General features: G+C 37.6%; 1 protein-coding gene across 3 annotated transcripts; it reads right to left on the reverse strand.

The window, feature by feature from the left end:
- Positions 1-64: 64 nt before the first annotated feature.
- LOC146159955 (protein phosphatase 1 regulatory subunit 12A-like) lies at positions 65-27,818 on the reverse strand. Of its 3 annotated transcripts, none has more exons than XM_083384983.1 (22): positions 27,513-27,818; positions 25,843-25,973; positions 23,530-23,648; positions 20,278-20,449; positions 19,702-19,846; positions 19,472-19,549; positions 19,249-19,304; positions 18,639-19,077; positions 18,417-18,531; positions 17,704-17,840; positions 17,478-17,563; positions 17,341-17,406; positions 16,806-16,889; positions 15,723-15,779; positions 15,238-15,374; positions 14,649-14,782; positions 14,112-14,328; positions 13,683-13,831; positions 10,137-10,193; positions 6,137-6,313; positions 4,687-4,881; positions 65-1,556 (listed from the first exon to the last, which is right to left on the reverse strand). In XM_083384983.1, the coding sequence occupies exons 1-22, from the start codon at positions 27,759-27,761 to the stop codon at positions 1,470-1,472; spliced, it is 3,087 nt and encodes a 1,028-aa protein (XP_083241109.1). In that variant the 5' UTR covers positions 27,762-27,818; the 3' UTR covers positions 65-1,469. The 3 variants fall into 3 exon arrangements, with proteins under 3 accessions (XP_083241109.1, XP_083241107.1, XP_083241108.1); XM_083384981.1 differs by lacking the exon at positions 65-1,556 and adding an exon at positions 2,640-3,789 and having other exon boundaries at positions 18,417-18,501; XM_083384982.1 differs by lacking the exons at positions 65-1,556; positions 16,806-16,889 and adding an exon at positions 2,640-3,789 and having other exon boundaries at positions 18,417-18,501.
- Between the last annotated feature and the right edge of the window lie 112 nt (positions 27,819-27,930).

The following is a 27,930-nucleotide window of genomic DNA, read 5'->3' on the forward strand; positions in this document are numbered from 1 at the left end:
GCATTTTTAGTAGCTCAGTCGGAACAAAAAACGTCTTGCAGGTGATTTTTGGTGCAAAAAGTATAAAAAAATTGGTATATTTAAATATAATTTTAATTCTTGTCCAAAGTCTGTCATGTTAATCAATAGAATAATGGGACTGCAGTAATATCTGAAATATTTTTCATAACAACGGCATCCATAATCAACTCGCCTACAATGCTGATGTCATCTGACCTTACTAAAACACAACAACATTTTTAAATCGATTTAAGTGTTCAGATTGATCATTATAACGACGAAGGTTGGCGAACCAAAACTTTTGAGATACAGTAAACGATTTGGGTAGAAAATATTTTCAGTGGCGAACAAAATCTTAGAGGAGGGACAGAAACACCAGGTTTTCAGCGCGAATCAAGAGAAAATCACGTGTTTTTGATCGGGTAACAGGCACAAGCCGGTGCTTTCCAAAAAACTCGTGCTGTTTTTCGCCATTGGAAACGGATAAAACGAAAAATAAACGCGAAACTTGAAATGAAAAATAATAACGCACAAGGCAAGAAAATTCGAGCATGTAAAAAGTTGTACTGCTGGACGACGTTAAAATAAACTGGACCGCGTTTTGACACCGCTTTTAAAGGATCGTTGCGCACTACAACCTTTCCTGTATCACTACATTCTTAAGTAAAACGGGAATCAAACCGTCGGGTGCTTCCGTAAAGGCCCACTTGAAAGCACCACTTATTTTGTGTAATACATGTTTATATAAGAAACACAATCATTATATATGTATACAGTACAATAGATGCTTTAAAGTGCGCTCTGAAGGGCAAACTAAAAAAAATCGTCGCTTACTCCGCATTGAATACTGTTTTATGTTTTTTTCGAAAAATAAACGCGCGTGTTCTCGCCCGTGTAAAATGCTACGGTAAAGTCATAGCGACGTCTTGATAACCGCGTGCAATTGTGCAAAAAAGGATCATTCGCTTACCGGCCATTGGTTAAGTGCAACAGGGCCGGGTTACGAGGGACAATCGTTCAACATGCATTCACATCCCAGACCACACTCGACATTGAATATTCGTTCAGACCCGAATCCCGAAAAGCAATTTCCAAGTAGGAGTTGAAAACTGAAACCTTACCAACGAAGCAAAAGGATCGAACCCTTGCACAAAATGTACTGCTTCTGCGCGTGCGATTTGCAAATTGGTCGTTGCTTTTCGGGATTCTTTAACCCGCAAGTTTCCACTTTGACACAATAAAACAAACACATGTATGTTTTGACGTCGCAACCAAACTTAATTATTTGGCGCCTTTTTCCCTTCAAAGTATCAATATCGTCCTCGAATCTTCCGAACAAACAGTCTCGAACAATCGGTGGGGCAGTATGGCGGCGGTGGCGGCGTGATGACGACATACTGTGCTAGGTGTCGGGTCAATCAACGTGTGGGCGCGATCATGATTAAAACTTGCCACAACGCTTCCAGCCATCACTTGGAGAGCTTGCTTATTACGCGGATGAGCGCACCGTTTTCGTCCTTGAGCCGCTGATTGTCGGACTTCAGATCGGAGAGCGCCTGAAAAAAGAGCGATAACAAGGTGTTAAAAGAAAGCCGTTAAAACAGTCGCCTTAGCGTTATTAATCCAAATTTGGCAGTGCGTTTTTTAGTTTCATTGATTTCTAAAGTTAGTGCTTTTCATCATTGTGCCAAGACATACTCGGACCGTATTAATTCTGTTCGAAATTAGTGGCAGCAAGTTCGCCCGCTGTTTGCAATTTCGGTCGTTGGTCGTTTCGATATTAGGGGGACGACAAACAGCAAATCACGGCAACGAAGAAGAAACGACAAGTCGTCATGCTGTTCGGCGTGTCCGGCCAAAGCAAATTATTGCCGGGGCAAATCACTGGTGCCGTTCGAACGCAAACAAATGAACGGGAAAAAACACAATTTATTCTTGTTGAAACATGCACTCAGCCTTCCCTTTAGCAGGAAAAGGCAAAAAATAAACGATTGTCATGCATAAAACATAACGCAGCGGAGGAACAAAGTAGCGACAGAAGTCTGGTTTAGAACACATAAATCACTGTGGTGCATGGGGCCAAAGCGGAGAGAGACAGGTATAGCAGGATTTAAGCCTGTTTAACGAGTCGGACGTCCACCTGGACGGTTGTTATTGGCGGGGCTTCGTGACGATCACATGTCAGAGAGCCGGTGAGGGATTCTATTATTCAGGTCACAACGAAAACATGCGGCAGATGATTGAAAAAAAAGGGCGCATGAGGCAAGGCGCGGCTGCGATCAATGTGCAAGCGGCGTTGGCGCTCTCAGCGCAAACAACTGAAAAAAAAACACAAACAACAAACAAACGAACACAAGATCGACGGCACGATAATGAAAAATGAGAAATCGCAGTTTCAAGGCAGACACGTGCCATTCCAATAACCTTGACCGCCTCGGCGGGCGTCGCTTTCACCTTTTCCTCTGATGGGAGGTAGTGGGCACCGTCGCGCAGGGTGACTGGCAATCTGGAAGCTGCTGGTTGATGGTTGGGTGGAAGAACGTGCGGAGAGTTGCTGGTGTGTGTGTGTAACAGAGCCGAGGCTACGGTGGTCGTCGGATGAGTGCAATCACAGTATGATGCTGGATTAGAGAGAGATGGCAAAACACAGGCAGAAGAAGAAGAATAACTAGTGCTGGTGTCGTTGCGACGCGGAAACAAAGAGGCGTCGGAAGTCAACGAGAAGTGGTGGTTTGGCAGAATCGACAACAGTGAGTGCTCGGGGCTAAAGCTAGCTAAATATGGTGACTAACGCCGCAATAAGAGGGTATGGTAAGAATACAAAAATTAGGAGGGATGCCAGTCACCGGACGTGCTGCGCTAAGGCTTCAGTCGGTATGTGTCCATCAGGTTGCCGACGCGCTTCGAGTTGGCAGAGGTCGGGAAGCTGACTGGCGAGCGCGAGCGGCTAATGGGCTCGTAGTTCCGGCTGCGGTAGCTGCTCAAGCCGGAAGATAAGTCCTCGCGGGTGGAGAAGCGCGACTGCTCGCCGATCTTTTTTCGCCCAAAGATCGGGCTGCTGCCGCTTTGGTGCGAGTTGGTGAGCTGGCTGCTGCGCGACCCGCCCATCGGGATCGTGTTGTATCGACTGGACAGCGAAGGCGAAGAAAGGGACGAGGAAATCTTTGAAGGACGGTCTCTCTCCTTGAGACTGCCCGCCATGCTGTAAGGTCGATCTGTGGTGTACGACGAGGTCCTGGCTTGCGACGACTGGCCGTATCGACTACCGCTGCTGGAGTAATCGCTTTTGTACGGCTTATCCTTGTAGGAGGAATATTCGCTCTTAGAAGGAATATTTCGCGTTGAGTAGTCGCTCTTTGTGGACGCGGAGCGCAGCGAGGACGAGTACTTGTCGGTGAAGGAAGAGCGCCGCTCCGACTCAGTAGCGGAAGAGACTGAAGAGGAACGCCGCTCCAGCTCAGCGGCTGAGGAGGACACTGAAGATGCTGTGTCTTCTTCTACGCTTTTCGCGGCACGAGACAACTTGCGGTCCGAGTCCGGATGCGAGTCGGAATCTTCGCTTTCTTCTGACACGGATGAGAAGAGCGGGTTGCGCCTGGACTTGATTTTGTCGGAGGATCGGCTGGAGAAGGCCTGCACCATGGTCCTGGAAGCGGAGGTAGAATCGGAACCGGAGCCGGCGCCGAGAGCGTCCGGGTACCCTAACTTATTGACCAGACGTGTGAGGGCCTGGTTCTCCTGCTTCAGTTCGAGGTTCTTCGCCTGCAAGCTCACCTCCTCGTCTTTGCTCTGATGATGGATTAGAGAGCGGCGCGTGAAACGGGGAAACAAAACACAACAACGGGAGCGGAGAGTGGGCGAGAGACGTGCAAGGGGGTACTGCTTGGAGCCCGTTAAACTGCGCTCTCTGTTTTTTTCGTTTGGCGCTTTCCGGGACCGAAATAGCTTTACGAGCCGCAGCGCCGCAGCCTTTCAACAAGCGCTTAATTAGAGTTAGCCGAGCGGAGGAACAACTTTGCAGCGATTTGTTGTTCTGTGACATGAGAGCTTTTATGTGAGCACGTCAATATTACTGAAAATTACGAATATTGGCGAAAAAAGATATTATCTATATGATATTTGAAGCGTGTACCATTTGGGTTTTAAATTAAACTTTACTCTGCTACGCTTTTCAATCGTCACAAATCTCCGACCTGGGAAAAGTTGTTAAAATGAACATTTAGAAAAGAACAACAATCTCGACTAACGGTCAAATAGGCCTGTAGTGAAATTTATAAAAAGCTTAACCGGAGATTTACGCTGCTTCCGGCTCACACGCTTGAGTGGATATTTTTTTCTGTATAGTTAATTATTGAGTATTTCTTGAAGCACATATATTAAAAAATATATACGCGCACTTTGGCGAAAAGTTACTTGTATATCGGATTTTTTACTTTTTTTTAATATTAAAATATAAAATTTACTATTTCAGTTAAAAATTAAGTTTAACCTGCCGCGGGTTTTACTTGCCAAAATCCAACAAGCTCTGCATAAAAACCGCCAAGCTTAAATTAAAAAATTCAGAACAATAAGAAAACAGCGACAATTTCAACAAAACAATTAGTTTAGATGCCCAGCGTCCCGGCGGTTTAATTCTGGCATAAAAAAGCTCGACCAAAGCTCTAAGCTGCCATCGGCGTTTCTCACCAGAAGCTCCTTCTCCATGTCGGCGAGTTTCCTCTCGAGCGCCTTCCTCTCTCTCCTCTCAGTCTCCTGCGCCTTGCGCTTGGCAACCGAGTCCTCCGCTCGCTCCAGGCGGCTCTCCAGCTCCGAGATGCGGCGTCGCGCCTCGCTCAGCTCCGTACCTAGGCTCTCGTTTTCGGCGCACTGCTCCTCGTACAACTGCGCGGCAAGGGAGAAAAAGGCTGAGTAAGGCGGTTTGTGCGAGAGAGGTTTTGGGGGTCGGTTGGAGGGCTGGAGGCGGACTTGGCTGCTAGATTTATTTTAGCTTTTTTAAATTAGATTAGAATTAAAATTAGATCACCGAAATTTTGAAAACCAGAATTTCAACAAGAGTTACATTTAATTTTTACTATCTTATTTTAAATTTTGGGTCGGTTGGAGAAGTGATAAGCTCTGGCTGGGCAATAAATAAGGCGTAACTTTATTTTTGCCAGAATGCCGGTCCGCTTATGAACTAGATTGCATTTCTAGAGTCCAGAATTTGTACTTTATTGTGATACTACTAACCACTTGTGCTCTCTTGAAAACCTACGTCCATCCGAAGCAATACCATATCGACGATGTTTTACTTAGAAAAGCTGAATTAAGGGGAAATCAGCAACGCGTTCTTAGGGAGCTTATCCACGATTCTTTTTTTTTTATTTCCAGATAAAAAACACTGCGTTAGATCGACGGCCCTGGTATATATTTCACAACATGCCACCCTAGCATCAGAAAAGTATCGATACTGCCACTTGTAATCTGACATCGGCCCCGAACCAACATTATCGGAAAACCCTATTTACAACAAAAAGCGTTTGGTTTTTTCCGAATTTAAAAAGGACCAATTTAATAATCTACAGAAGAACATTCATACAATGGCACGCATATCACAATACTTAAAGAGCCTTCCAGAGGGGCTAACTAAAATCTGTTGATCAAAGATGTCGCAATAGCAAGGCCAGGCTATATAAACTAGCATGCGTTAGGATTAAACTCACGACGTCCGGCAATACCGAGACAGTCACTTTATCAACAGAGCTCAACACTCAACAGGCTCAGAGGGAAGCGAATCAAGAAACAACCATACGCCAATGCTTGCTACATTCTGTTAAAAGTAACCTTACATTGAAAAGAATCCACAGTACCATATCAAGTTGAATGGCACTTCTATGCTTAGCTTATGTATTGATATTATACACTGGAAAATACTATTTTTATGGAGCTAACAACTAATTGCAAGTCAAACCGCTTTATTTGGCGTAATTTCTTTTTTTTTTTTTGAAGAAAACACGGGGGTATTTAACGGGAAAAAAGTTGAGGACCCAGCGCTTTTCGTGTTTAACTCCAGCGTAAAGCAATCGTCAATGGGGAGGCAGCGGTCCGTACATTAACACATGGTCGTGCGACTTTGAAAAGGGCAAATAACACCAACCTTCTTGTAGTTTTTGGCGTTTGTGGTCGGCTCCTCGGTAGAGTTGTTGACGGAGGATGAGAATCTGCCGGGCAGGTCGGAGTCGCTGCCTCTGAGGCCACCACTGCGGTGCCTGTTGTGTCGGTCGGGGAGGGACGAGGTCTCGTAGCGGGCCGAGGCAGTTCGCAGCCGATCGCTCTGCCGAAAGAAGAAAACGCGTATTGATGATGGCTAATGTGAACTTAGAAATAAGTGTGTGACCGATACGGCGTTTTTTTCGATTTGATTCAGTATATTGTTTTTAGGCGGATGGGGAATTTTTTAATACTGCAGGCAATGCTCTGATTCTGTACAATGACGATCGTTTTATTCACTAAAAATGTTTCTTACGGCTGGTGGCGATTTTTTTTTAATCGTACACATCTCTAGGACTGTACAGTGTTTGTAATTTGTAAGACATGTTTTAGAATTCTGAATATTATAAATCATTGTTTCTTAAACCTCAAGATATTTGAAATGGGCAATTGGGTATTAAATTTTCCAGTTTAAAATGTTATTGGATTAGATTGATATTTTCTTTGCATTCAATACGAATAACTGCGCCGAATCTAAAATATTGCCATTTTCCTTTGCTCTTTTCTAATGAGTCGTGTTAGACGATTAACGTTTCTTTTTTACATAAACATTGTTAACGTTTCGCTTCGTTACTAGCCTACTAGCATTATTTTCACCCTTTAGTGAAAAAAGTTTTCGGGATAATTACTTGCAAAGTTAAAAAAGGGAAACTTTTTCAAGATTAGTGGGCTGAATTTGTTTCGAAATTTCCCGGCTAACTAATTAGCTAATCCGCCCCTGTTAATAATCCTATATAAATTTTGAGTCAAGTTGAGTTTTTCGATACTTTGTTGGTACGCAACAAGATTATAGAACCTCGAGGTGGTACGCGGTGAAAAAAGGATTGAGAACCACTGCTTTAATGTCACGGAAAATGCGTTGTTTCCCATTTTCAACCCAGTAAACGGCCGCGCAATCGGTTCTACTAAACAACCGTGGACTCAAGCCTGGCAGAATTGCCGTTACAAATACGTTGAGTCACTTAGCACCAATGCGATGGGACAATCTTACAAGCGACGGTCTTGCTGGGGAAGCAGCGATGGCATCGGTATTTTGTCGAGTGCTCAACAAGCGGCTCGAGTACTTGGACGACATTTCGATCACCAGAACATTCTCACATAAGATCAAACAACATTGCCTTGTGCAAAGGCCAGCGCTGTATTTTTATACAACGCAATTCAAATTTCCTGTAAAGCGTACAGAAAAACACAGTTTTGCTCCATATCTCAAAACTCGAATTTTTATTAACCTCGAGTACAATAACGTAATATACCGGGACACCAAGCTAAACTGCTGCTACAAATACTGCAACTGCACAATTTACCGACTTACTGCAAATCAACTTAAAGTACAACTGGGATTTTGTTGAAAACTTGCAGTCTGCCACTAGCGGCACTCTCTGCTGTGCCAAACCATCGTTGACACTGTAACCAAATAAGGAAACGGCGCCGAACAAGTTGAAAAGTTTCAAATGAAACCAGCGAAGTAATCTAATAATATTTCTCAACCTACTTGCTGAACGAAATGGCCATGTGCTGCTAAAGTGATGATAAGCCTGAATTCTAAGCGCTGTCTACAATCTCTTTACCCGACGTGACTGTAAAGGAAGTGTAGGCAAAACGGCACTTGGCGTTTTACAACAGGCACTTTAGGTTCGCGCAAGGCCACTTGCTGCCACTCATAACCTGCTCAAATTAACCGGTCGCCGCATTGCGCCTCTTTAATTGCTATTCTCGAAACTGTCATAGCTCGGTGGCTGAACGGTTGCGCCGCGGCGTGTTGCCAGTTTCACACACAAACGCGACTTGGTAATTCGACGTTCAGCCCGCGGCAAGCCTGCCTTTGCTCGCTACGAGCCGATGCCGTGGAAGCCCTTGCACCGATATGCGATCTTGCACGGCAAATGACAGCTTATCGGCGGCCAGCGATGCCGACGCGCAGTCGCCTCACACGCATCCGCGGTTGCTTTCACTTTTCTCTTAAGATGTCAAGCGAAGCGCAATCCCACACATACACACACACACCACACGCTAACTTAGGCGCGCACCCCAAAGCCCTGCTTCTGTGACGAAGGGAGCGCGGAATGTTGATCAGAGACCGGCAAAGGGATGGGTTGGCATGTGTGTGCTATACTCTTCAGCACTCGTCGCTTGACATTAAGCCAACACAGCCCCCGAAATAAGGACGTAAGTTCTGTTTTGGACTAATGTACGTGGGGTGATAAGGAATAACCGTCTGTGACTGGCGCTAACTCGCTAAACCCTTTTTACCTCAAACGACAAACAGCGACTTTTTTTTTTATTTGGTCGATGGTTAGGTACTGTGATAAGGGAATAAAATAATTGGCTCAGCTTACTGGTTGTCTAGAGTCTAGACGCAATACATATTTTTTTTTTATAAAAAATGGCTGATTGCTGTATTTGGGTGTGCAAAACCAAACAGTCAAAAATAATCACAGGGAACAGCTGGCCAACTAAGCTATCATAAAAATTTGAATAAAAAAAGTTGGGTTTTGTGACCTTTCGAACAAACGTGATAAAATATTTAGAAGTTGCACGGATGGATCAACTGTTTATTCTTCTCAGTAGGTGGAGTGAATGTACTGAATTGATAAATTGCCCTCACGCTTTTTGTACATTCCTACAATTCAGGGGATATCGACCAGTTTTTTCGCGTGTCTTCCATCGTACCAGAGCTACACTGTAAAGCCAATTCCACGTTGTCAGCCAAGCGTTTCACAGGCGTTAAAAGCGTGGATGCAGCAGTGCTTTGTCTAAAAAAATAACCCTACAACTACACCTCACTGCTTGAGAAAACAAATCGCTAAAAGCAGCTAGTCTGTGCGACTGTTCAACAGCTAAACGTGTCGCTGTCACACCATAATTCGAGTTGGACGCCAGCTGAATTAACAAGTCTCGCTGACCGGCTCTGCTATTACGTGTTATGGCGCAAAGGCAGACGCTAATAGGTCACGAAGCAGCAGTCTCTCAAGTAACATACCGACAATCATCAGTCGCCTTGCTATATGGGCCTTGGCGTATATTATCAGCTCGTGACGTGAAATGACTCCCTAATAGAAGCAATAAGCTGCAAGTGGTTTTGAATATGCCTCTCTCGCGATGCCGGGATAATTGGAAGTCTATCATAGCAAACCGTATGCACTGATTAGGAAGCCTGTCTAGGCGTTTACATGTGAAGCATTAGAGGACCAATTTTCGACCTGAAGTTCGAATGACAAGCGAGACTTTGATGATATGCAAATCCATCTTCAACTGTTTGGTGTAAATAAAACTAGATCATTCCTTTTTTAAGCAAATAAAATTGTTTTATTACCAACACAATCTTTCTTGTTAGTTTATACTTTATACCAACACTTTTTTGTATGTTGAAAGCATTTTAAGTTCACTAGAGAACTACACAATGAGTTACTAGTTTCCTAAATATATAGAAAATTGTATATTTGAGGATTGAATTATCTTAAAGGGGAAATGTGATTAATGGAAACCTTGGTCATTATGGTCAACATGCAACATGTTCCCATTTTAGCAAACTACCTTGACTAAAAATAGTTTGAAAGTGAAATTCATTTTAACTTGGTCAAAGTTTGTATATTACTCGGTGAAGCACTATAAAGCAAGAATTTATTTGGCAAATTAATTTCTCGGTTTTAATTATACACAAAGATTTGCTGTTTGGATTTGAAAACATTAGCCAACAACCCAACATAAGCGTGAAAATCATTTCAAATTGCTGCTGCATGTTGTAATGGAGATATTTCACAATTTGCTTACAACCGAATGCAATTTTATAAACCATATGTTATGTATGTATATTTTTTGTCCCAAACCACTCTCAAACAACAAACTATATTTAAAACAATTTAAACACATTTCGGAAATAAACTTACATCAGCATTGGTGACTTCATTACTTATGACGTCATCTTCTTCATCACTGGGCGGATTCTAAACCAATTAACACAATGGTAAATAGGGTAACCAGGAATGCTTAAGGAAACAGTATATACAAAATACATGTATTATACATATATACAACATGACATTTTATGTATATGTAAAATAAACATTAGTCAAAATGAATAATCAACAGGTGAACCAAGTTTTCACTAAAGGGTAAAAATAATGGTAGTAAGCTAGTAAAAAGGGTACCGCACTTGGGATGAATAGACAATGAGTTTGCCCTGTTGACTGTGTCAACAAATAGAAGCACACCCTATCATACCAAGCGCCTCTGGTGAATGTAGATTGGGGAGAAGGCCTACACATGATGGCAGTGGTGCACCACACACGAAAACAAAACACTTTAAGAGTTATGTCGCTCATTTGAATAGCACAGGCACAACATGTTTTCTATTTGCAGTGAATTTCCTTCCTGTGGCTTGCGCGTTCAAATGACACCTATCACGTTTTAATGCAGTCATTATAAACAAACTGCATCCGTTACCTCACATCACAATGCAATAGCACTTGCTGGGGTAACATAAATAAAGTGAATCTGCTCTAATTGGAGGTAACTGCATAATTCTGTATAACAACAAAATAATGTTAAAAACTAACCTTTGCTGAAATACATAGGTTGCTAAAGTCGAGCTTTCGCTTTATTGTCTCAATTCTGCTAGGGCTAGCGTTGAGCGAGTCATTTTCAGATGGTTGTTCTAATGACTTTTTATAGTGGCTGTTCTGGTTTCGAGGAGAAAGGTTCAACACAAGTCTATTATCACCAAAGGCCATGCTGTCTTTAAAATAGTCAATTGTGGATGAATTAATATTCTGTATTGAGTTCTCAAGGCAGTGTTGATTAGTCAAAGCGCCCTGGAAAATTGGCATAGTCAATGTTGGGTTCAAATGAATGCTCTTAATTTCGTTATATTCAAGCTTGTCTTGCCTGCAGCTGCTAACGTTTTTGCTGTGACCAGAATTAACCAGGGATGAATAGGAGGTTACTCTGTCTATTGAGAAATCTGAGAGGACTTTTGAATTGTGAAGAACAGGAGATAATCCACAATGGCTATGTCGGCGCTTTGGGCTAACTGAAACACCGGTTGAACAAACTGGACTCTCACTTAATGACACTTTCTCTTTGGGACTATCGCCAAGGGAAGGACTAAAAATAGTGTTTCTGCCAAATAGTTGTCTTCTTAACTCAATTGGATGTAAGTCACCTTGCACAGACCTTCTTTTGTAGTATAGCGACTTTCGCCGTTTTGAATTTCTCAACATTACTCCACTCGGACTGGATTGACTTGCAATGAAACTCTTTACATTTTTAGTTACTGGACCTAGCTTTTGTAACCAAGCTAAATCATCTGTCAAAACTTCACTCGGGGCCAAATTGCTAGATTCTTCAGAATCTTCATCTATCAATTCCTTGAACGATTGGGAATCCTGCAATACAATGTTTTAAACTCATTCAGCGGTTTCATTCAATGGACAGAATTCAAAATGTAAAAGTATAACTGCTAAACTATCTAGCCAGCTTACCTCAAGTATTTCTTGCTATATTCATTTAGGGTGTTTACACCAGGGTTAGTAACAATCACATCCACTAGCCATAAAACGCAAATAAAACACATGTCCTTCTGTCATAAAACTATACTAAATCTGTGCATTGCTTAGTTGATGATTTGCTTGGCATTTTGTGAAAGATTAACAAACTACACATTCTTTTTACTGCCGAGGCTACCTTAAGTTTTGGTACCACCAAATAAAACTCATTAATGAAACATGCATTTTGAACTAGTATTATATTGGAAGTTATCTATACAATGAAAAGGCACATGTAATCAGGTAGAAACCATTTAGATGAAAAGTTTATCAGTGATCAACATGTTTATATAGGTGCAACCAGACAACATTTTTGTTATATACAAATGATTGCTTTGGCTGTAATACTTAGATAGGGGAACATACATTAAAACATGCTGAGCATCTAGGCCCAATTTAAATATAATATCCAATCTTTGCAATAAAAATTATTGAGAAGGTAAATAAGTGTTATTTGCCGTATTGACATTGTTAAACTGTGTGCAGTGTTTGGCTATTAGGTTATAAATCAAATAAACAAATATCAAGTATTTTGCGTTGGCAGTAAAAATGCTGTGTAGTTTGGTTTGAAAATCTTTCAGCACAGTTAAATAAAACACAAACGTTTACATGAAAGAAATGAATACAACACAATGGAGATTAGCTTCATTAAAACATGTTTAAAAGCTAGGAAAAGTGTCATGACACTTAACAATCACTTGAGTGAAATCAACAATTTGCTGGTGAAAATATTGTTTACAAGCAGTTATGGTGATTGGTTAGATTGTAAATATTAGGCATACTGAAAATGTGTTAATAAAACGTACAACATTACAAAGTAAAACGCAACATGCATGTTATCATTCAGCAATGCAAAACCAACAGTTAACACACAAGCAAATATGAATGATGAAAGGCCTTATAGCATCACTATTTATTAAGTAATAATATTTTAGCAGCATCAAACTGGGCTGATGGTTTGACAAACCACACAACGGGAGAGTGTTTAGAATTTCGTGGAACTCGATGGAACACTTTGAACACAAGCTTTTACGACCAACAGTTCCACAAACTATAAAGTGCAACAAAACAACCCAAACAACATGCGCATCTACAAGCTTGCTGCAGGAAAGGCCCATGGCTGTCGTCACCATTAATGCCATCATCCTTGCTGTTTTTTCGCGCCTGCTCCTTTTTCACTAGGCTGGTCTCCTCAGAAATGGGTTCACATATTTGTGAAGCGTCACTTTGATCGGTTGGCTTTCTAACATGCGACACATCTCTGTGTTTGATAGTCGACTGCGCTACAACATTTTCACTTTGCAAATTACCATAATCCAGAGCCGTTTCGGTACTGGTATGTGTTTCTAATTCCTGTAAATCGGACTCTTTAGGTTCGAGATTTTTTTCAGCAGTCGCCTGAACTGTTTTTCGTGATGAACTTTCGCCTGCTGCAAACATGGCCACCAAGCTAGGTGGCTGTTTTTTGCTGTCATTATCAGTATATATTAAATCCTTTTCACTTTCGCCAGTGTTATCTTGGATGGAACTCGGTTTAGCATCAATATGTGGATCAAGGGTTGTGGTTGCATCACGTTCCATTGGTGACCGCTTTAGTTTTTTATTAAGCCTGGCAACTAAGGCTTGGTGTTGCAGGTCGTCTTTATTATCAATAGAACGAAAAGGACTGTTTGAAGCCAAGACCGGTTTCTGTGGGATTCCAGGTTCAGAATTATCAGATGAAATGTTGAGAGATTTTTCAGCCATCGCCTTTTTTCTCTCACTTCTCAATCTAGCTAGTCTCTTTTCCAAATCCTCTCCATCGCCAGTTGCGTACCTACCCTTAGCCCTGCTACGACCTACCCCAGGATCATCGCTACCGTAACCAGGCTCTTCATTCTTTCCACTTACATCGGTTAAGGTCGAGTCGGGTTTTAGGCCAGGAAGTCCCGTCGATCTTCTTTCTTTGCGCTGTCTTCTACGTTGCTGTGCTGCCGACTTTTTGGCAGATGGAGACTGTCCGGCCGGCAATTGTTTTCCCTGTGCTTCATCGTCATTGTCTTAAATGCAAATATGAAACAGTGAACTAGACAAATATACGTTTATACTGTTAATTTAAAACTTTTTTTTTTTTTTTTAATTTTACCTCCTAACTGAATATCCCCAATCTAATATCATTATACTGTTTTGTTTTGCGTAAAATTAACAGAACACAAAGTGAAATTAAACACAAGGGCAAAAATTGAAATTGAAAATTATACAAAGTTTTAACTATCATCGTATTACTGAGTGCTGTAAAAAAATTTGCAATTAAATAATATTCAAGAAAAAAGTTATTACCCAAGTCCAAACTGTTATTTTCCAGGTCATCGTTGACTGTAATGCTGGGAACACTGGCGCTCGGAGGGTTTTTCACTCGTTGGTCGGAGGGTATATATCCCGAGGGGAGAGTGACAGCCGCGGGATGAGGCACCCCTGCCGTGGTCGAGGCTGAGTGCCCACTACCGAGATGATGCGGATCTTTATGTCGGCGATTCAGATTCAAAGGAACTGAATCCTGTAATATACGAGGCAACTTTAACATGGCTTATGCTGGGGAGGTGTTATCAGATGCTTGGCATACAACTTAAGCTTAAGTTGGTCTTTACTAAAAAATTGATTACACAAAGGTATTAATTGTAAACTATATTAAGGTTTTCCTGCAACAAACTCATCAATAGACACTGTTTATGATCATTTCTGTTTTCTACTATACAGCAGTAAACAGACTTATATATCTCCCAGATTAAACAACAGCTTATTTATACTCACTGACAATAAAAGAAGATTTGATTGGATTATCAAAAACAGATTAACATTAAAGGTAACAAAACTTACATTATGAGGTATTTTAAAGTTTTCAGTCGATCCGTCTTTTAAGTCGGCTGGTTTGTTTGCATTTACGCCACCACTAGATGACTCCCTTTCTTGCTTCATGTTTTCAATTTGACGCTTTGCCTCCTCGTATACATCTGTAAATTCACTTTATATAGTAATTTGACTTTACAAGATGCAAAAATTAGATAAAAAAACCCAAAGGTTGTGTGTTGGTTAAACAACGTAAAACTTGTTTTTTGTAAGTCGTAAACTATCAGTACTGTAAAACATATTCAATCCAATATCCAGTATTTGTGTTCTATTGAGTTTTAATCCAGACCACCAAAGCTTTATCAACACAAACAATGGCAAACAAAACTTTATGGTAAAATTTGGGAGCCTAATGGTTGGAGGTTGTAGTAAGACATAATAAAAATAAGCCGGTATCATTTTTTTGACTATGTTAAAAATGAATAAAGAGGTATTCGAAACGTTCAAAACGATACCTACTTTTGTATGGGCTTCGATATTCTTATTATGTATATGGTAAAACATTAAAAAATGACACCACATTTGCAAAAAGTGGGTCATATATGGAGAAAATCATTACCAAGAGTGACTCCCTGGGTGGACCTCCTGGACTGCCGCTCTCTGCGTGAACGAGCTTTTCTTTGTGCTTCTGCCTCTTCATCGCGCACCGGCTGCAAATGCGATCTTCTGCGATCCGGCTTGTCAGACTTTGCATCACTGAAAAACAATGCACGAATAAGTAAAAACGAAAAATCAAGGATTTAGGTAATATAAATTTCCTGTATTAGGTTAATGTTTGAAACACAATACACAGTATTTTTTAGTAATTTCAATAAAAATATTAAAGCCATGTTATTCGATAAAATCGACATTTCACAGTTTACAGGCATTTCAGCATGAGGTATTGCTGAGACGTCTGTAAACTGCCAAATGTTGATTTTATTGAATATTATGGCTTTAATATTTTTATTAAGGTTAATATTGATTCTGTAAAAGTTTTTTGGGGGCAGCTTCACTTATTGGTTACATATTTCTGAGGTTTACAGTTGTACATAATGTACATACCTGTTTGCAGCGTCGTCTGCAGTTTTTGAAGATGCCGCAGTGTTATCATTGTCATCACTGAAACCAAAATAGAAGCAAGAATTTTAGATTTTTTAGCTAACTGATTAGTACAACACTATAAATGAAAAGGTTAAATCGATCCACATCCAAAATTTGGCGTGTTTTTGCAAAGCACAGTGTTGGTATACGCTCCGTGCAGATACTGCTAAATATACATCTATTTAACATTTAGTATAAAACATAAGAACACAAAACAGAAACTAAATCCTCTATAAGTGCATTTACCTTTGAGTTTCTAAAATAATGTTATCCTTTAAATTTTTTTTGTGATTTAAATTTTGGTATACCAAGTAAAATTTGCAACTTTTTTTTTAACAAACCTTTAGTGTGTTATAAATCCTTAACAAAACCTTTAGTTTGTAATATATTAGCTAAATACTACAATGTAACAAACCAGAAACAATGCTGTTATAAACCATTGGCTGCCAATAACCATCTTCATTAAAGTATTTTATCTGGAATGTTTTAACTCAAGCAAAAACAAAAAAATTATGACTTTTTTATGTGATTTAAAATAGTATTTTCCTTACAGTGTTATCCTCATTATGTTTAAAAGGGTTATTAGATGTGTTAATTTCAAACTTCTAAACAGGAAATACATATCATATTAAATCGACATGTGCATATCAAACGACATTACCAATACCGTTAACAGCTAAATAAAAAGTTAGTACTGATATGTCCTACTCAAAGTATAGGATTGCACATTCAACTTCATATTATTGATTGTATAATACACACACACCCAACACACTCAATAAGAATAGCATTGCAACTGTATCACCTTCAGAAACATGCAGTGCAATTGTCTACAGAAAGGATGAGTCACTAACATATTTAGTCAAACAGGCTAGCCGTAAGGGTCCATGCTTTAATTGTTCATGTCGACTTTATAAACAACACTTTAACATATCATTTAAAACTAACAAAAATCATTGAGTCAACTCCAAAGGCTCAGCAAAACTGCAATCCACGGAAAAATGCTACTGGTTCAGTGGTCAATACAAAGGTTACTAAGTATACCTTGCAAAGGCACCTCTGTTAATCAAGAATGAAGTGGCAAAGTCATTGCTCGTTGTTCGACCAACCGCCTTTTTGTATGAGATGCTATTTTTTGAGGAACACAGTGAAAATCAGGATTTCAGTAATCCAATAAATCACAGAAATATGGGTAGCTTTAAATTAGTCGTGGCCAACATAACGTTGGATTGCACGCTTACAAGTGGTGCATTGTACCTCCGAGATAACACAAAAAAACATGTCTAAAAAATACAACAGAAATGAGGTAACATATTGCCAGAAGTAAGGTTTTCGGAGATTAGTTCTTATCTAAAACATATAACAATTGTTTTGTTGTACATCTGTAAAACACGTAAATAAAAACAAAAACAACGTGTGTCCGAAAAAAAATTTTCGGGCCACATAAAAAAGAAATGGCGAAAAACAAAAAAAAAATGGTGAAAACAAAAGGTTGGCCAACACTGCTTTAAAAAATTACAGTTTTAAAATGTTCTTATAGAAAATTGTAATTCAAATTTGATTAAATGATACTTGGTACCTTCTTCTGAAGGATGGAGTGACCCCAGAGTCTCCACTCCTGCTGTAGGAACTTGATCGTTGATAACTGTAAAAAAAATTGTCTTACTTACGCTAAACCTTTGCCTAAATTTGCTTTTGTAAGTTAGCCCCACTTACCCAAGATTTTCAGTGTCTTTTTCTTTGACTCGGCTGGCAGCCTTGGCATCCAAAATAGGGGCAACCCTTGCAGTTCGGATGTCAGTCTGAAATAAAAAAAAATTAACAGCTTTAAAGTTAAAATAAATTAAAATGGAAAACCTAACACCAATAGCCATCTTTTTTAAAGCTTATTTAATGGTTGGAACGTTTTTCCCTTTATATGGAATGAGGTAATTGTACAAACCTTTTTGTGAGTATAACTATCACTTGATTTTGAAGTAAGAGTGGTGGACTGCGATGTTTCACCTTGGTTTCTTGATCCTAGTCGACTACCACGATCAACTCGTTTCTTTTCATCGAAGCTACCTGTTTTTCTTAAACCTAAAAAAATCACACAAGATGCAGTCTACAAAACGCTGTACGACCATAACCAAATACTAAACAACAAACACCAAACAGAAATTGTGGAGTTTCGTATGTTAGTTCAAATGAGGTAACTTCCAAATGTCAATTACAAAAAAATTTTAACCCAATGTGATGTTAAAAATACTTTGGTTTGCGCTTTTGGCAGGTCTCAATAAAATATAAAATATTTTTAAATTGAAATTAGTTGAAAATAAAATTGTCTGCTGGTCTGCTAAGGGCATTAGGATTCAATTAAAAACTGTCCAGACAGAGTGCTCTAATTAGTAAAGGTGTCAATTGATACACCAAATCAATTATTTTCAGCTGTTGGCCGACCTTGTTTACACAACACTGTTACTTCAAGTAGAACATAACATGAGAAAAATCTTACAAAAGCTATGCCGAAAATATTGCTTTAAATTGGAATAACAATACAATAGAAATGCAAGTAGTATGCAATTTGAAACAAAAATTACCTGAAGAAAGATATATCTACATAATAATGTAATATAACGTAATATAATGTGTGAAAAACAAAAAAGGAGAACTTACCAGACCGCCATGTATCAGGAGCACCTTCTTTAATATCTGCATTTCTTTCTGTTGGTGTACTGGGAGTCTCTTGAACAGAAGATTTCTGAAACAGGTACACAAGCTGTTGGTAAGGCTCAGAACTTGGGAAACACCAGAAGTTAAAATAGTACTTCACACATATGAAATCAACATGTTGAATAGCTAGATCAAAACAGTATTAAACAGTAAAATCAAAATTACCTGTATAGGTTGGGTGGTTGCAATGGGTCTGCCAGTGACACTATTGGCACTCATAACAGATGGACGGATATCTTTCTGAGTAACAGAACTGGGAAAGTGCAGCGACGCTGGTCTCGTTTGGCGGCGGATGCCACTGTTGGAAACATTGCTTCCCGAAGCGCTGTGTGTTAACTGGTTTTCTGCAGAATGTCTTGTTTGAACGGTGTCGGAAGAAGAGGTTCTTGAGAGGTTAAGAGGTGGCCGACTGTGGTCTATATTGTTTCTGCTTTGAGTGTCCGATCTGCTCTTTGAATTTGTGACCTCGCTTGAGGATGTTGAGTCTTCTTCATCATCAGAAGAAGAGCTAATCTCTGTCGACTTAACGTTGCCCTTCAGCCGCGAGGAAGAGTCCCTGGCATCTTCAGAGTTCACTTGGTAGCTTCCTGTATCCAACTTTTTCCTAGGAAAATTAGAAGGATTATGTAACTAAATGACACACAAAAGTGCACAAAACGAAGTACAACCATAGAAAACAATAATAATAATCAGGTAACCTATATGTAGCTATGGCTTTCCAATACAATATTATTGGATATTAATCCGTGTGTGCATGATACAAATTTGGACTCACGTTTTGGTTGGAGAATGTGGAGGATCAATCAATGGAACATCTTTCGCATTTATTTTCTGTTGCAAGGCAAAACAAGGAGAGGTCATTTCAAACAGGTAATCATAAATTTTAAGTATATACCAAACAATTAGATTTTAATAACCCATATGCAAGCTAGGAATGTTGGTAAAATGAATCTTCAAAAGCAAAAAAAAAACTTCTATGAAATAATAATAAAACATACATTTTCTTCTTGTTGATGACGTAGGTCTACAAGATAATCAAGCATATCTTCGTCAGCGACATCTGAGGGTGTTTGTCCCTAAAAATAAAACAAAAAATAAGTCCAAGATCATTAAAAAATAAAACAAACAGAATTTAACATTGAGGGTATATTTTTTAATTTAACAATGATGGTACATGAAGCATATGTCAAATACATTCAAGTAGCAATAAAACAGGAAAAGAACTCACCAATTTGTTTCTGACTTTAAGATCAGCATTTTTATCTGACAGTAGTTTTGCAGCTTCTTGCTGAGCCCAATGGGATGCAGCGTGCATTGGAGTCCAACCATCATTGTCTTGCAAATTAGGGTTAACGCCAGCTTTAAGCAATATTCTATAAGAAAACATTGATCATTTAGGCAAAGTTCAAACAGTGGTGTCAGTATTTAAAAAATAACAATCTTTATGTTTCTTGCTACTACTTTCTATACAACAACATACATACGAAAAATCATACATTTGTCTATCAGCATTAACTGCTTACTCACTGGGAAATGATGCCTTTCATGAAACTATTATTCAATGGCTAAATAAACATTACGTAAGACCTTTCTATTGTAATTTGGTTAAGGTTCATAAAATGGTAAACTTGAAATTGAAAGGAAAGTTTCTAGTTAATAAACCAAAAACAAGCAAGGTTTGACTTTAAACCAATAACTGATATAATAATGAGTGCCAGTGGTAATATTTAACTAATCATTTCAGAGTAATTTTACAACATCTTCAAAACAATTTCATCACCATATATGAGTAGTTAAAACTCACCTAATGACATCGACATATCCCTTGGCAGCGGCCACATGGAGAGCCGTTGCACCAGACTTTAGGTGTCGATACAGTGGTGGTTTTTCACCGTTTAACAGGGCGTTGTAATACTGCTCGGCATCATTTGTCATCACTTCACGCTCCTGGTTGCGGGCTGCATCCAGGTCCAAACCTGAAAGATCAAAGCAAAAAAACATACTAACTGAATAGGAGTAGATAGCTGTAAAAATCTAAAACGATTAAGTCACACTATAAAATTGGTCTGAAACATACCATAGCCAACCATAGCAACCAAAAAAAGATATGTAACGAAAATAAATTTTCGGCCCATATAATTTATGAATTGGTAAATGGACGCTGACCACTGTGTTGTCAACAGAACACATAAAGATAAACTTTAGGCACTTACTATTTGTTATATAAGATGTTGGATCTAATGACATTGGGACATTGGTTTAAATGATTACACCAAAGTTAACGTTTAAGTAGTTAATAATTAATAAATACCACAAAAAAATTGTAAAATGACTGAAACAAATGGCATCAGCAAACTTCGCTAATTATATTATTAAATTCCTTCGGTCTTTAGTAACAGTGCAGTTCATTAGACGCTTATTTACTCATTTCACCTTTTGATCCATTTTTTGAGATTTATTAGCCCTAAAAGTGTTAAAAAATCAACATCCTGCCTTTAGAACTATTTGAGATTAAGGTTACTTTTTCACAGGCCACTAATCGTATGCTTGGTTTTTATCTTTGAAAGCCCACTAATTTAAAGGTTATTTCAGTTTGTTCCAGTTTATTTTCCTCTTTTCGTTTGGTCAGTTTATTAATTTGTAAAATAGTTGTTCATTTAAAAGAAACACACGGCTGGCACTGTCACGTCCCTACATTTGCTTAGCATATTTTACCAAACACCTGTTTCATGGACAAATTCTATATAAGCTATTGCCTGAAAACATGCGCAAGAGGGTAGGAGTCATAGTTTTCAAAAAAGTATATAATATACTTGGTTTCAGCAGTAACCCTAAAATACTCTCTGGTCAAAGCACTGTTGGACATTTAAAACATTTTAATCCACACAATCTGCATTTAACAAATTGTATATGTTATACATGAGACAGAAATTAATTTATTTGCATATACATCAAGGCTAAGATTCTCATATTTGCAAATTGCTAAAAAAATTAGTTTATCATCTTGTTTAACTTTATTAAGGTTAGTTTTACCGCATTTAAATCTAAATTATTTAACAATTATAATAAGAGAAAAGATAAACAAGTGCTTAGGTAGATTTTAGTAAGAGAAATAAGTTGAATACTTCCTCAAAACATTCTGTGTTATACCAAAATGCTAAACTGGTATAGTGCTAAACCAAGTGAATGATTTAGGTTGCTTTTAAATAATTGTGAAACTGCTAAATACAAACATCTAAACAAAGTTTAATTTTCAATTTCCTTTATGTGCCCGAAAGAACTTTTAAACTACACACATGTATTTTTACCAGGTTATACATAATACAATTTGGGTTATGCGGGCCAACAATTTTATTTTAGTTTATATACCTATATTAATTATTAAACTATTATTTTGCATATTAACTTGCTGTGATGCTCAATCCCAAATTTTTTTGAATAAAAAATCGGTACGTAGTTTGTTGTACAGGAAAAATCATATCCTGTTTTCATACTATCGGCCTACATTTACGAAACCGATATATCAGTAGAAGCCAAATATCGGCCGATATTATCGGTAAACCGATATATCTGTTTATCTCTAGCCAAAATGTTTAGAATAAATACGAATGGCGTTTCGAATTATGACGATGTTTGTGACACAACATGTAATTGCAAAAGTTGAAAAATAGTGTTTTTTTACTTAATAAGGCTTAGTGGGTATCAGTTGAATCTTGCAAGTATTATCTAAAAATTTGTTTGTGTAATTTATTTTGTGCATGCTAAACAAGATCAGTGATGTGGTATACTGCTGGTAAGTTATATTCATACGGGCCCTTGTCTAATGAAGTGTGTAAAAAATTGCAACCCAACAGTACAAAGCCTATTGTTGATCATATTCCGAAAAACGTATTAAAAATTTTATAACATTGAATAATACTCCAGCAACAAACAGCACAGTTTATAGTTTTGTTAGTAAAATATGCATAATATGCTAAACTAGATGAAAAACATGGCGCTGCCTAGGTAAAAAATAGAGTATTTGCCAGTTTAATTCTAACTGGTAAAGGACTAACATAGTTGGAACATTGATGTTAATTAATTGCACCTACAATAACCCCGATAATTTACAAGTTTACCTGAAATTTGTTTAGTTAAACAAAATAAAACAATCCGTCATGATGTGGGCTTTTTATCACTATCTATTGCACATTACGTTGTAACATGTTGAACTTCTAGCCTCGTCTTATAGCCCATGATTATAAAAAACGAATGTGGCAATCAACATATAACCAAAAAGTAATGTTACGGATAGCGAAAAATCTTCGTTAGAGGCATAAATAAATAACGCAAAAATATTTTGTCAAATAGCATAACATTTTACTTATGCCCAAACGTTTTCCGTAACCAAAGGTGCTGGTCGTGTTTGGCGCTAAGTATGTCGGAAATCGATAAATTTAATGCTTTCCCACAATCAGAGTAACACCTTAGAGCCTGTGTGAAAGCGGTATTTAAGGAATGGTGTGTTGAATTATTATAAGAAAAAGCAATTTTGTGTTTTGTGTCTAAAATAGTCCATTAAAAGAAAGGCTTGAACGAGCAAAAACAAATTTTATTAACTAATTTGCGTAGTACCAGACTTGTGTAAGCTTGCTGAAGCCGTAAGTTATAGCAGATAATCTAAAAAATATTGGGGTGTTTAATATCAAACTAAATTGCAATGTTGTGTTTTTGTTTAAATGGAACGACTAAACACACAATCTTGGCTAAACACGGCTAACATATTTTACGTAACGGAAACCAGTGTCATATACCGATTGGAAATCACTAAAAAACGTAAAACCTTAAGTTGTAGCAGCAATTGTTCAAATTGCGCGTAAATAAGGATAGTTGGCTTATAAATCCGTTAATTTTTTGTTATCTTTTACTTCTGACAGAATCATTGGATAAATAGCGAAACATATACTACTATTACACATTGAAACACATTTAGTTTGAACAATAATTACTTTGTTGGACACTAAATTGCTTTTTTTGCAGTTTAACATCTGTTAATATTATGTTTCTTGGTAAATACCTTGTGCTTTAATTTCTTGTTGCAAATAGTCAATCATGTCATCTTCCTCTGCAATATCCAATGGTACTTCCCCTTCACTGTTAACTGCAGCAACGTTGGCGCCATTTTTCACCAGAAAACTGAAATCATCATAATATTAGAATTAACAAACATATATCTTGTAAGTCATGTTACGAAAACAAAATCAAAACCAGTCTAAAAGATTTTATAGTTATAAGCATTCAAGTTTTATCAAGAGTCACAATGGAGGTTAATGTGTTATACTTTTATGTGTTAAAAGATAAACCGATAGTTTCCTTCCTATATATACATATATATAGGCATCGTTAAATTTGGCTGAAATTTATGGCCAAAATTTTACAATGAAAATAACAATTTTTCTTTTTTTGCAGGAAATGTTTTTGTTTCTATCATCCCAAGTTAACATTAAAAAAGAGTTTCATTAATATAGGTAGATAAATTAACATGTTATTTGAATTTAATTGTATTTTAACTCAAATTTTGACCTTATTACAGGTATATAAAAAAATGGTAACGGTATCGGTTGACAAAAAAGTAAAAAATAGGGTATGGATAACAATCTGAAAAAGTGATCACTTGTTCTCTATAGAAACACATATTATATAACCAATTTACTCAGCTGTTGATTGCAAACAATAACTAAGACTAGGATTTTTCTCATCTTGCAAGCAAAAATCAAATGTCTGTTAGCTTCTTTAAATTTTAAGTTTTTTTTTGTTCCAAAAAATCAAAAAAATTAAAAAAAAAGATTTAATAATTCCTGAGAAAAAATATTGAAGTTACCAAGTGTTTATGCATAAATGTAGGCCAAGCGTATATAAATCAGAAAAATTTAGGGACAAATAACACTTATATATTAAAGATGAACTTCAATCTTTACAAAAAGTTTAATGGTAGCAAGGTCACACAGCAGGCATCGTGTCAGCTATGACATAATTTCTAAAATGGAATGCTGTCACTTGTTGGAATGCACAGGCCTGATTCAATCTCTTGCCATATGTCAAAGTAAACATGACTGAGGCAGCTGTGGCTACTAGTACATTTGAACATTAAAAATGAAGCAAACAGAGTACACAAACAGTTTTAAAAGGCAAACAATTGTTTGTTTTATGCAAACAGTAAATATTGGTACTTAAAATTCTACTAGTATATAATATAAGTTAAGCTTACAAATCAACAAAGGCAGTCAGATAATTACTGCAGTAGCATTTAACCCATTTAAAAAAAAGGATTTCATGACTAGGAAGAACATACTTAAGTTATATACATGTGAAAAACTGAGTATATTGAACTTGGAATTAATGGAAACTAGATATATCTTTATACATTTTGCAAAACAATATAGCCCTAAAGGTAATAAACTTTACAAAAAGCAACAAGATTTTAGTGTTCGCTTTTTTCATCCAACAACTTCACTATTATTTATAGTAACAGAGCTATTATTAGCAGCTGAAAAGAAAAAAGTGACACCTACTTCATCATCAACTAACTTTGGCTTGCTAACTTTGCATGAAAGTGCTAACACCTTTAAGCGCCCTATTTTCTCGGACCGTGTAACATGGCCACGGGCCAATGCAGCATTTGCAAGACAAAATAATTTAACAACATGCCACTTGCTTTGCCAGGAAGCAACTGTTAAGCAAATATCATTTTGTGTTAAGGCTAAGCTTGTCAAACATACGTACATAAGAGAAACATTTACCCAGGAAAATGTTAACATATTTCGAATTTGATCCAACACTTCAACCAATACAGAATTAACTTTATAGTTGAATGTAACCAGTTAAGATTTTATGAATTGAGACAATTTAATCTGCTGTGACTGGCTTCTTGGTTCTTAAATGTTACTATATTTGAGTTGTTACATTATTTATTGTAAAAACACAATGACTCTTAAGTCTTGGGACTATATCAGAAATCTAATTAATTAAGACAGAAAGTTGTGAAAGGCAAATTTGATAATAAGCTTTATAGTAATATTCTAGTCATATATAATGTTACCCCACATTCCTATGGCCAAATTATGTTTCAGTGAATGGAATATATAGGTAATATTTTTTTAAAGCCTTGAAAGCAGTTCAATTGGCTATACTTAAGCCCCACATTAACAAATCTAAACAAGTGCCACAAAAATTACCTAATATTGGAATGAAACAAACAACTACAAAACATTGGACCAAACAATTATTTAGAATGACACTGAATAAGCCAGCCTAAAAAACCTATACTAACAATAGTGCTGACAGATTAGCAGAATTTACTGAGTTTACACTTAGTTGGCAGTTAACTCACCGAGCAATGTCCATGTATCCGCAAGATGCAGCAGCATGCAGTGGAGTCCAACCCTCATTGTCCTCTTGGTCAATATCAATGCGCTGCTTAACCAAGTATTCCACCACATCAATATTGCCATCAATGCAAGCCTAAAAACAACAATCAGCCTATGCTTAGTTTCAAATACAGCAATTTACAACTCTTTACAGTGTTTAAATATTTTCAAAACGATATAATTAAAAACTGGTTTTAACAGTTAAAATGAAATTTTTCTTTCATAAGAAAACACTAAAACCAAGTTTAATTGTTATTTTTCATTCCAAGTTAAATTTGCACTTTTGTTAAAATAGAATGAAAACACCCACAAATTAGCTTAGCCAAAATAATATTTATAACTAAATAAACCAAACGACATGAGAAAATAACCCGGTATTCAGATTTGAATAGATTAAGCAAACTGTACTCCATATAAAATATTGTTTATGATATATATTTTATAAAGGTATATACATTTCTACAGACTTTATTATTCGTTAAAGTGATTGGAAGGGAAGTAAAATATTGGATCTTTAGACTAAAATGTAACTCTGCCGTTTATATCAAGTACTTGAAACTAATACATTTTTGTTGTTTTATAGCAAATGGTTGCACCAAATTGTACATACGCTGCATAACGTATCACATTAGTATGGAAGTTGTATTGGCACTCCATAATGTTTTATAAAAAAATAGTAAAATTAGGCAGACTTTTATAAAAAGTATCAATGTGGAAACCACAAATTAGTCCAAAGATGGGCGCTGGTCTAGAATTCACCACGACTTACATTATATGGGTTAGGGTGGGTTATGCAATGCCAGATTGGAAACTTTTGATTTTACGCGGGGGAGACGATTTTGCAGCTTAAAATTGCGCGGCTGTAGTAACATTTTCGTCCAAATTTGCGCGGCAGTGATAACGTTATTTGTACAATTTGCACGGCTGAAAATGGAGTGCTATACTGAAAACCATTAGCGCGACGGAAGTTTTTCGCGTTTGAGCGATTTTTTCGCGGCTGATCGCGTTTAATGTTGATTTTTACATGAAATGCGCAGTTACGACCGCGGCTGAGCGGGGGATAAATCCCCTGCGCAGGCCTTACTTTCCAACCTGGATGCAATGTATATAATGAAAAAATGAATATAATAATACTCGACCCACCGACGCCCATTGCTAACTCGCACCCTTATTCAAATATTGTGCATTGATTTAATAACTGTGGTAGGATTGCAGACCAGCGCCCAAAATATGAAATTAACAAGAACAATATTTAGTGTCAACTTGGCGCTGTTTTTAAAAGTCCCAATTTTTTTACAGCAACAAAACTTATCAAATTGAAATTGCAAGGAATAAACATAAATAAAATAATAATAATAAAACTTGACAAATCCAAACTTGGACCGGAACACAAATAATGTTAGCAATATTAACGCTGCAACGAATGCAAAAATGTGGTAGTATTTAGACCAGTGATTTATGTTGGCTTTTCTACAAAAGTTTGCAAACAACAAAATAACTTTAGCATTCTTCACTGGTAATTAACTATTAAACATTGATATGCAGACTCAATTTATTCATGGATTTTTTGCAAATTTAAAATCAAAACCGTGGGATTTGCAGGAACCACAAAATGTGACACAAACATATTTACCTGATGTAATGCGGTTAATCCGTCGACATTTGCGAAATTTATATCCGCCCCTTTTTCCAATAGTTTTCCAACCTCGGACAAATCGCCGCTGGAACATGCCGCTAAAAACACCGCTCCGTCATTAAACTTGACCTTTGGCTTCCAATTGCTTAAAACAGCGGATTCTGAGTCTGTGGCCGAGTTGTCCCAACGCCTTAACTGTTCCTGCCTCTTTTCTTTGGCTGTCAAAGGACGGCCCGTATCATCCATTACGCAAAATTATGGAAAATATTAGCAGCAACAGCGAGACTCCAAACGTCATCAGAGTTGCCCACACCCTTGGTCTAAAATCAAAGGAAACTCCTACTGCCACCTACTGGCTGGAATGAAAGTTTTTCGCTATTTTTTCTCAGGTCACAAAAATTGTTTTTTTAATATT

This window comes from Ascidiella aspersa, chromosome 3 (assembly GCF_963924565.1).
Source record: "Ascidiella aspersa chromosome 3, kaAscAspe10.2, whole genome shotgun sequence".
In the NCBI taxonomy this organism is placed as follows: domain Eukaryota; kingdom Metazoa; phylum Chordata; class Ascidiacea; order Phlebobranchia; family Ascidiidae; genus Ascidiella; species Ascidiella aspersa.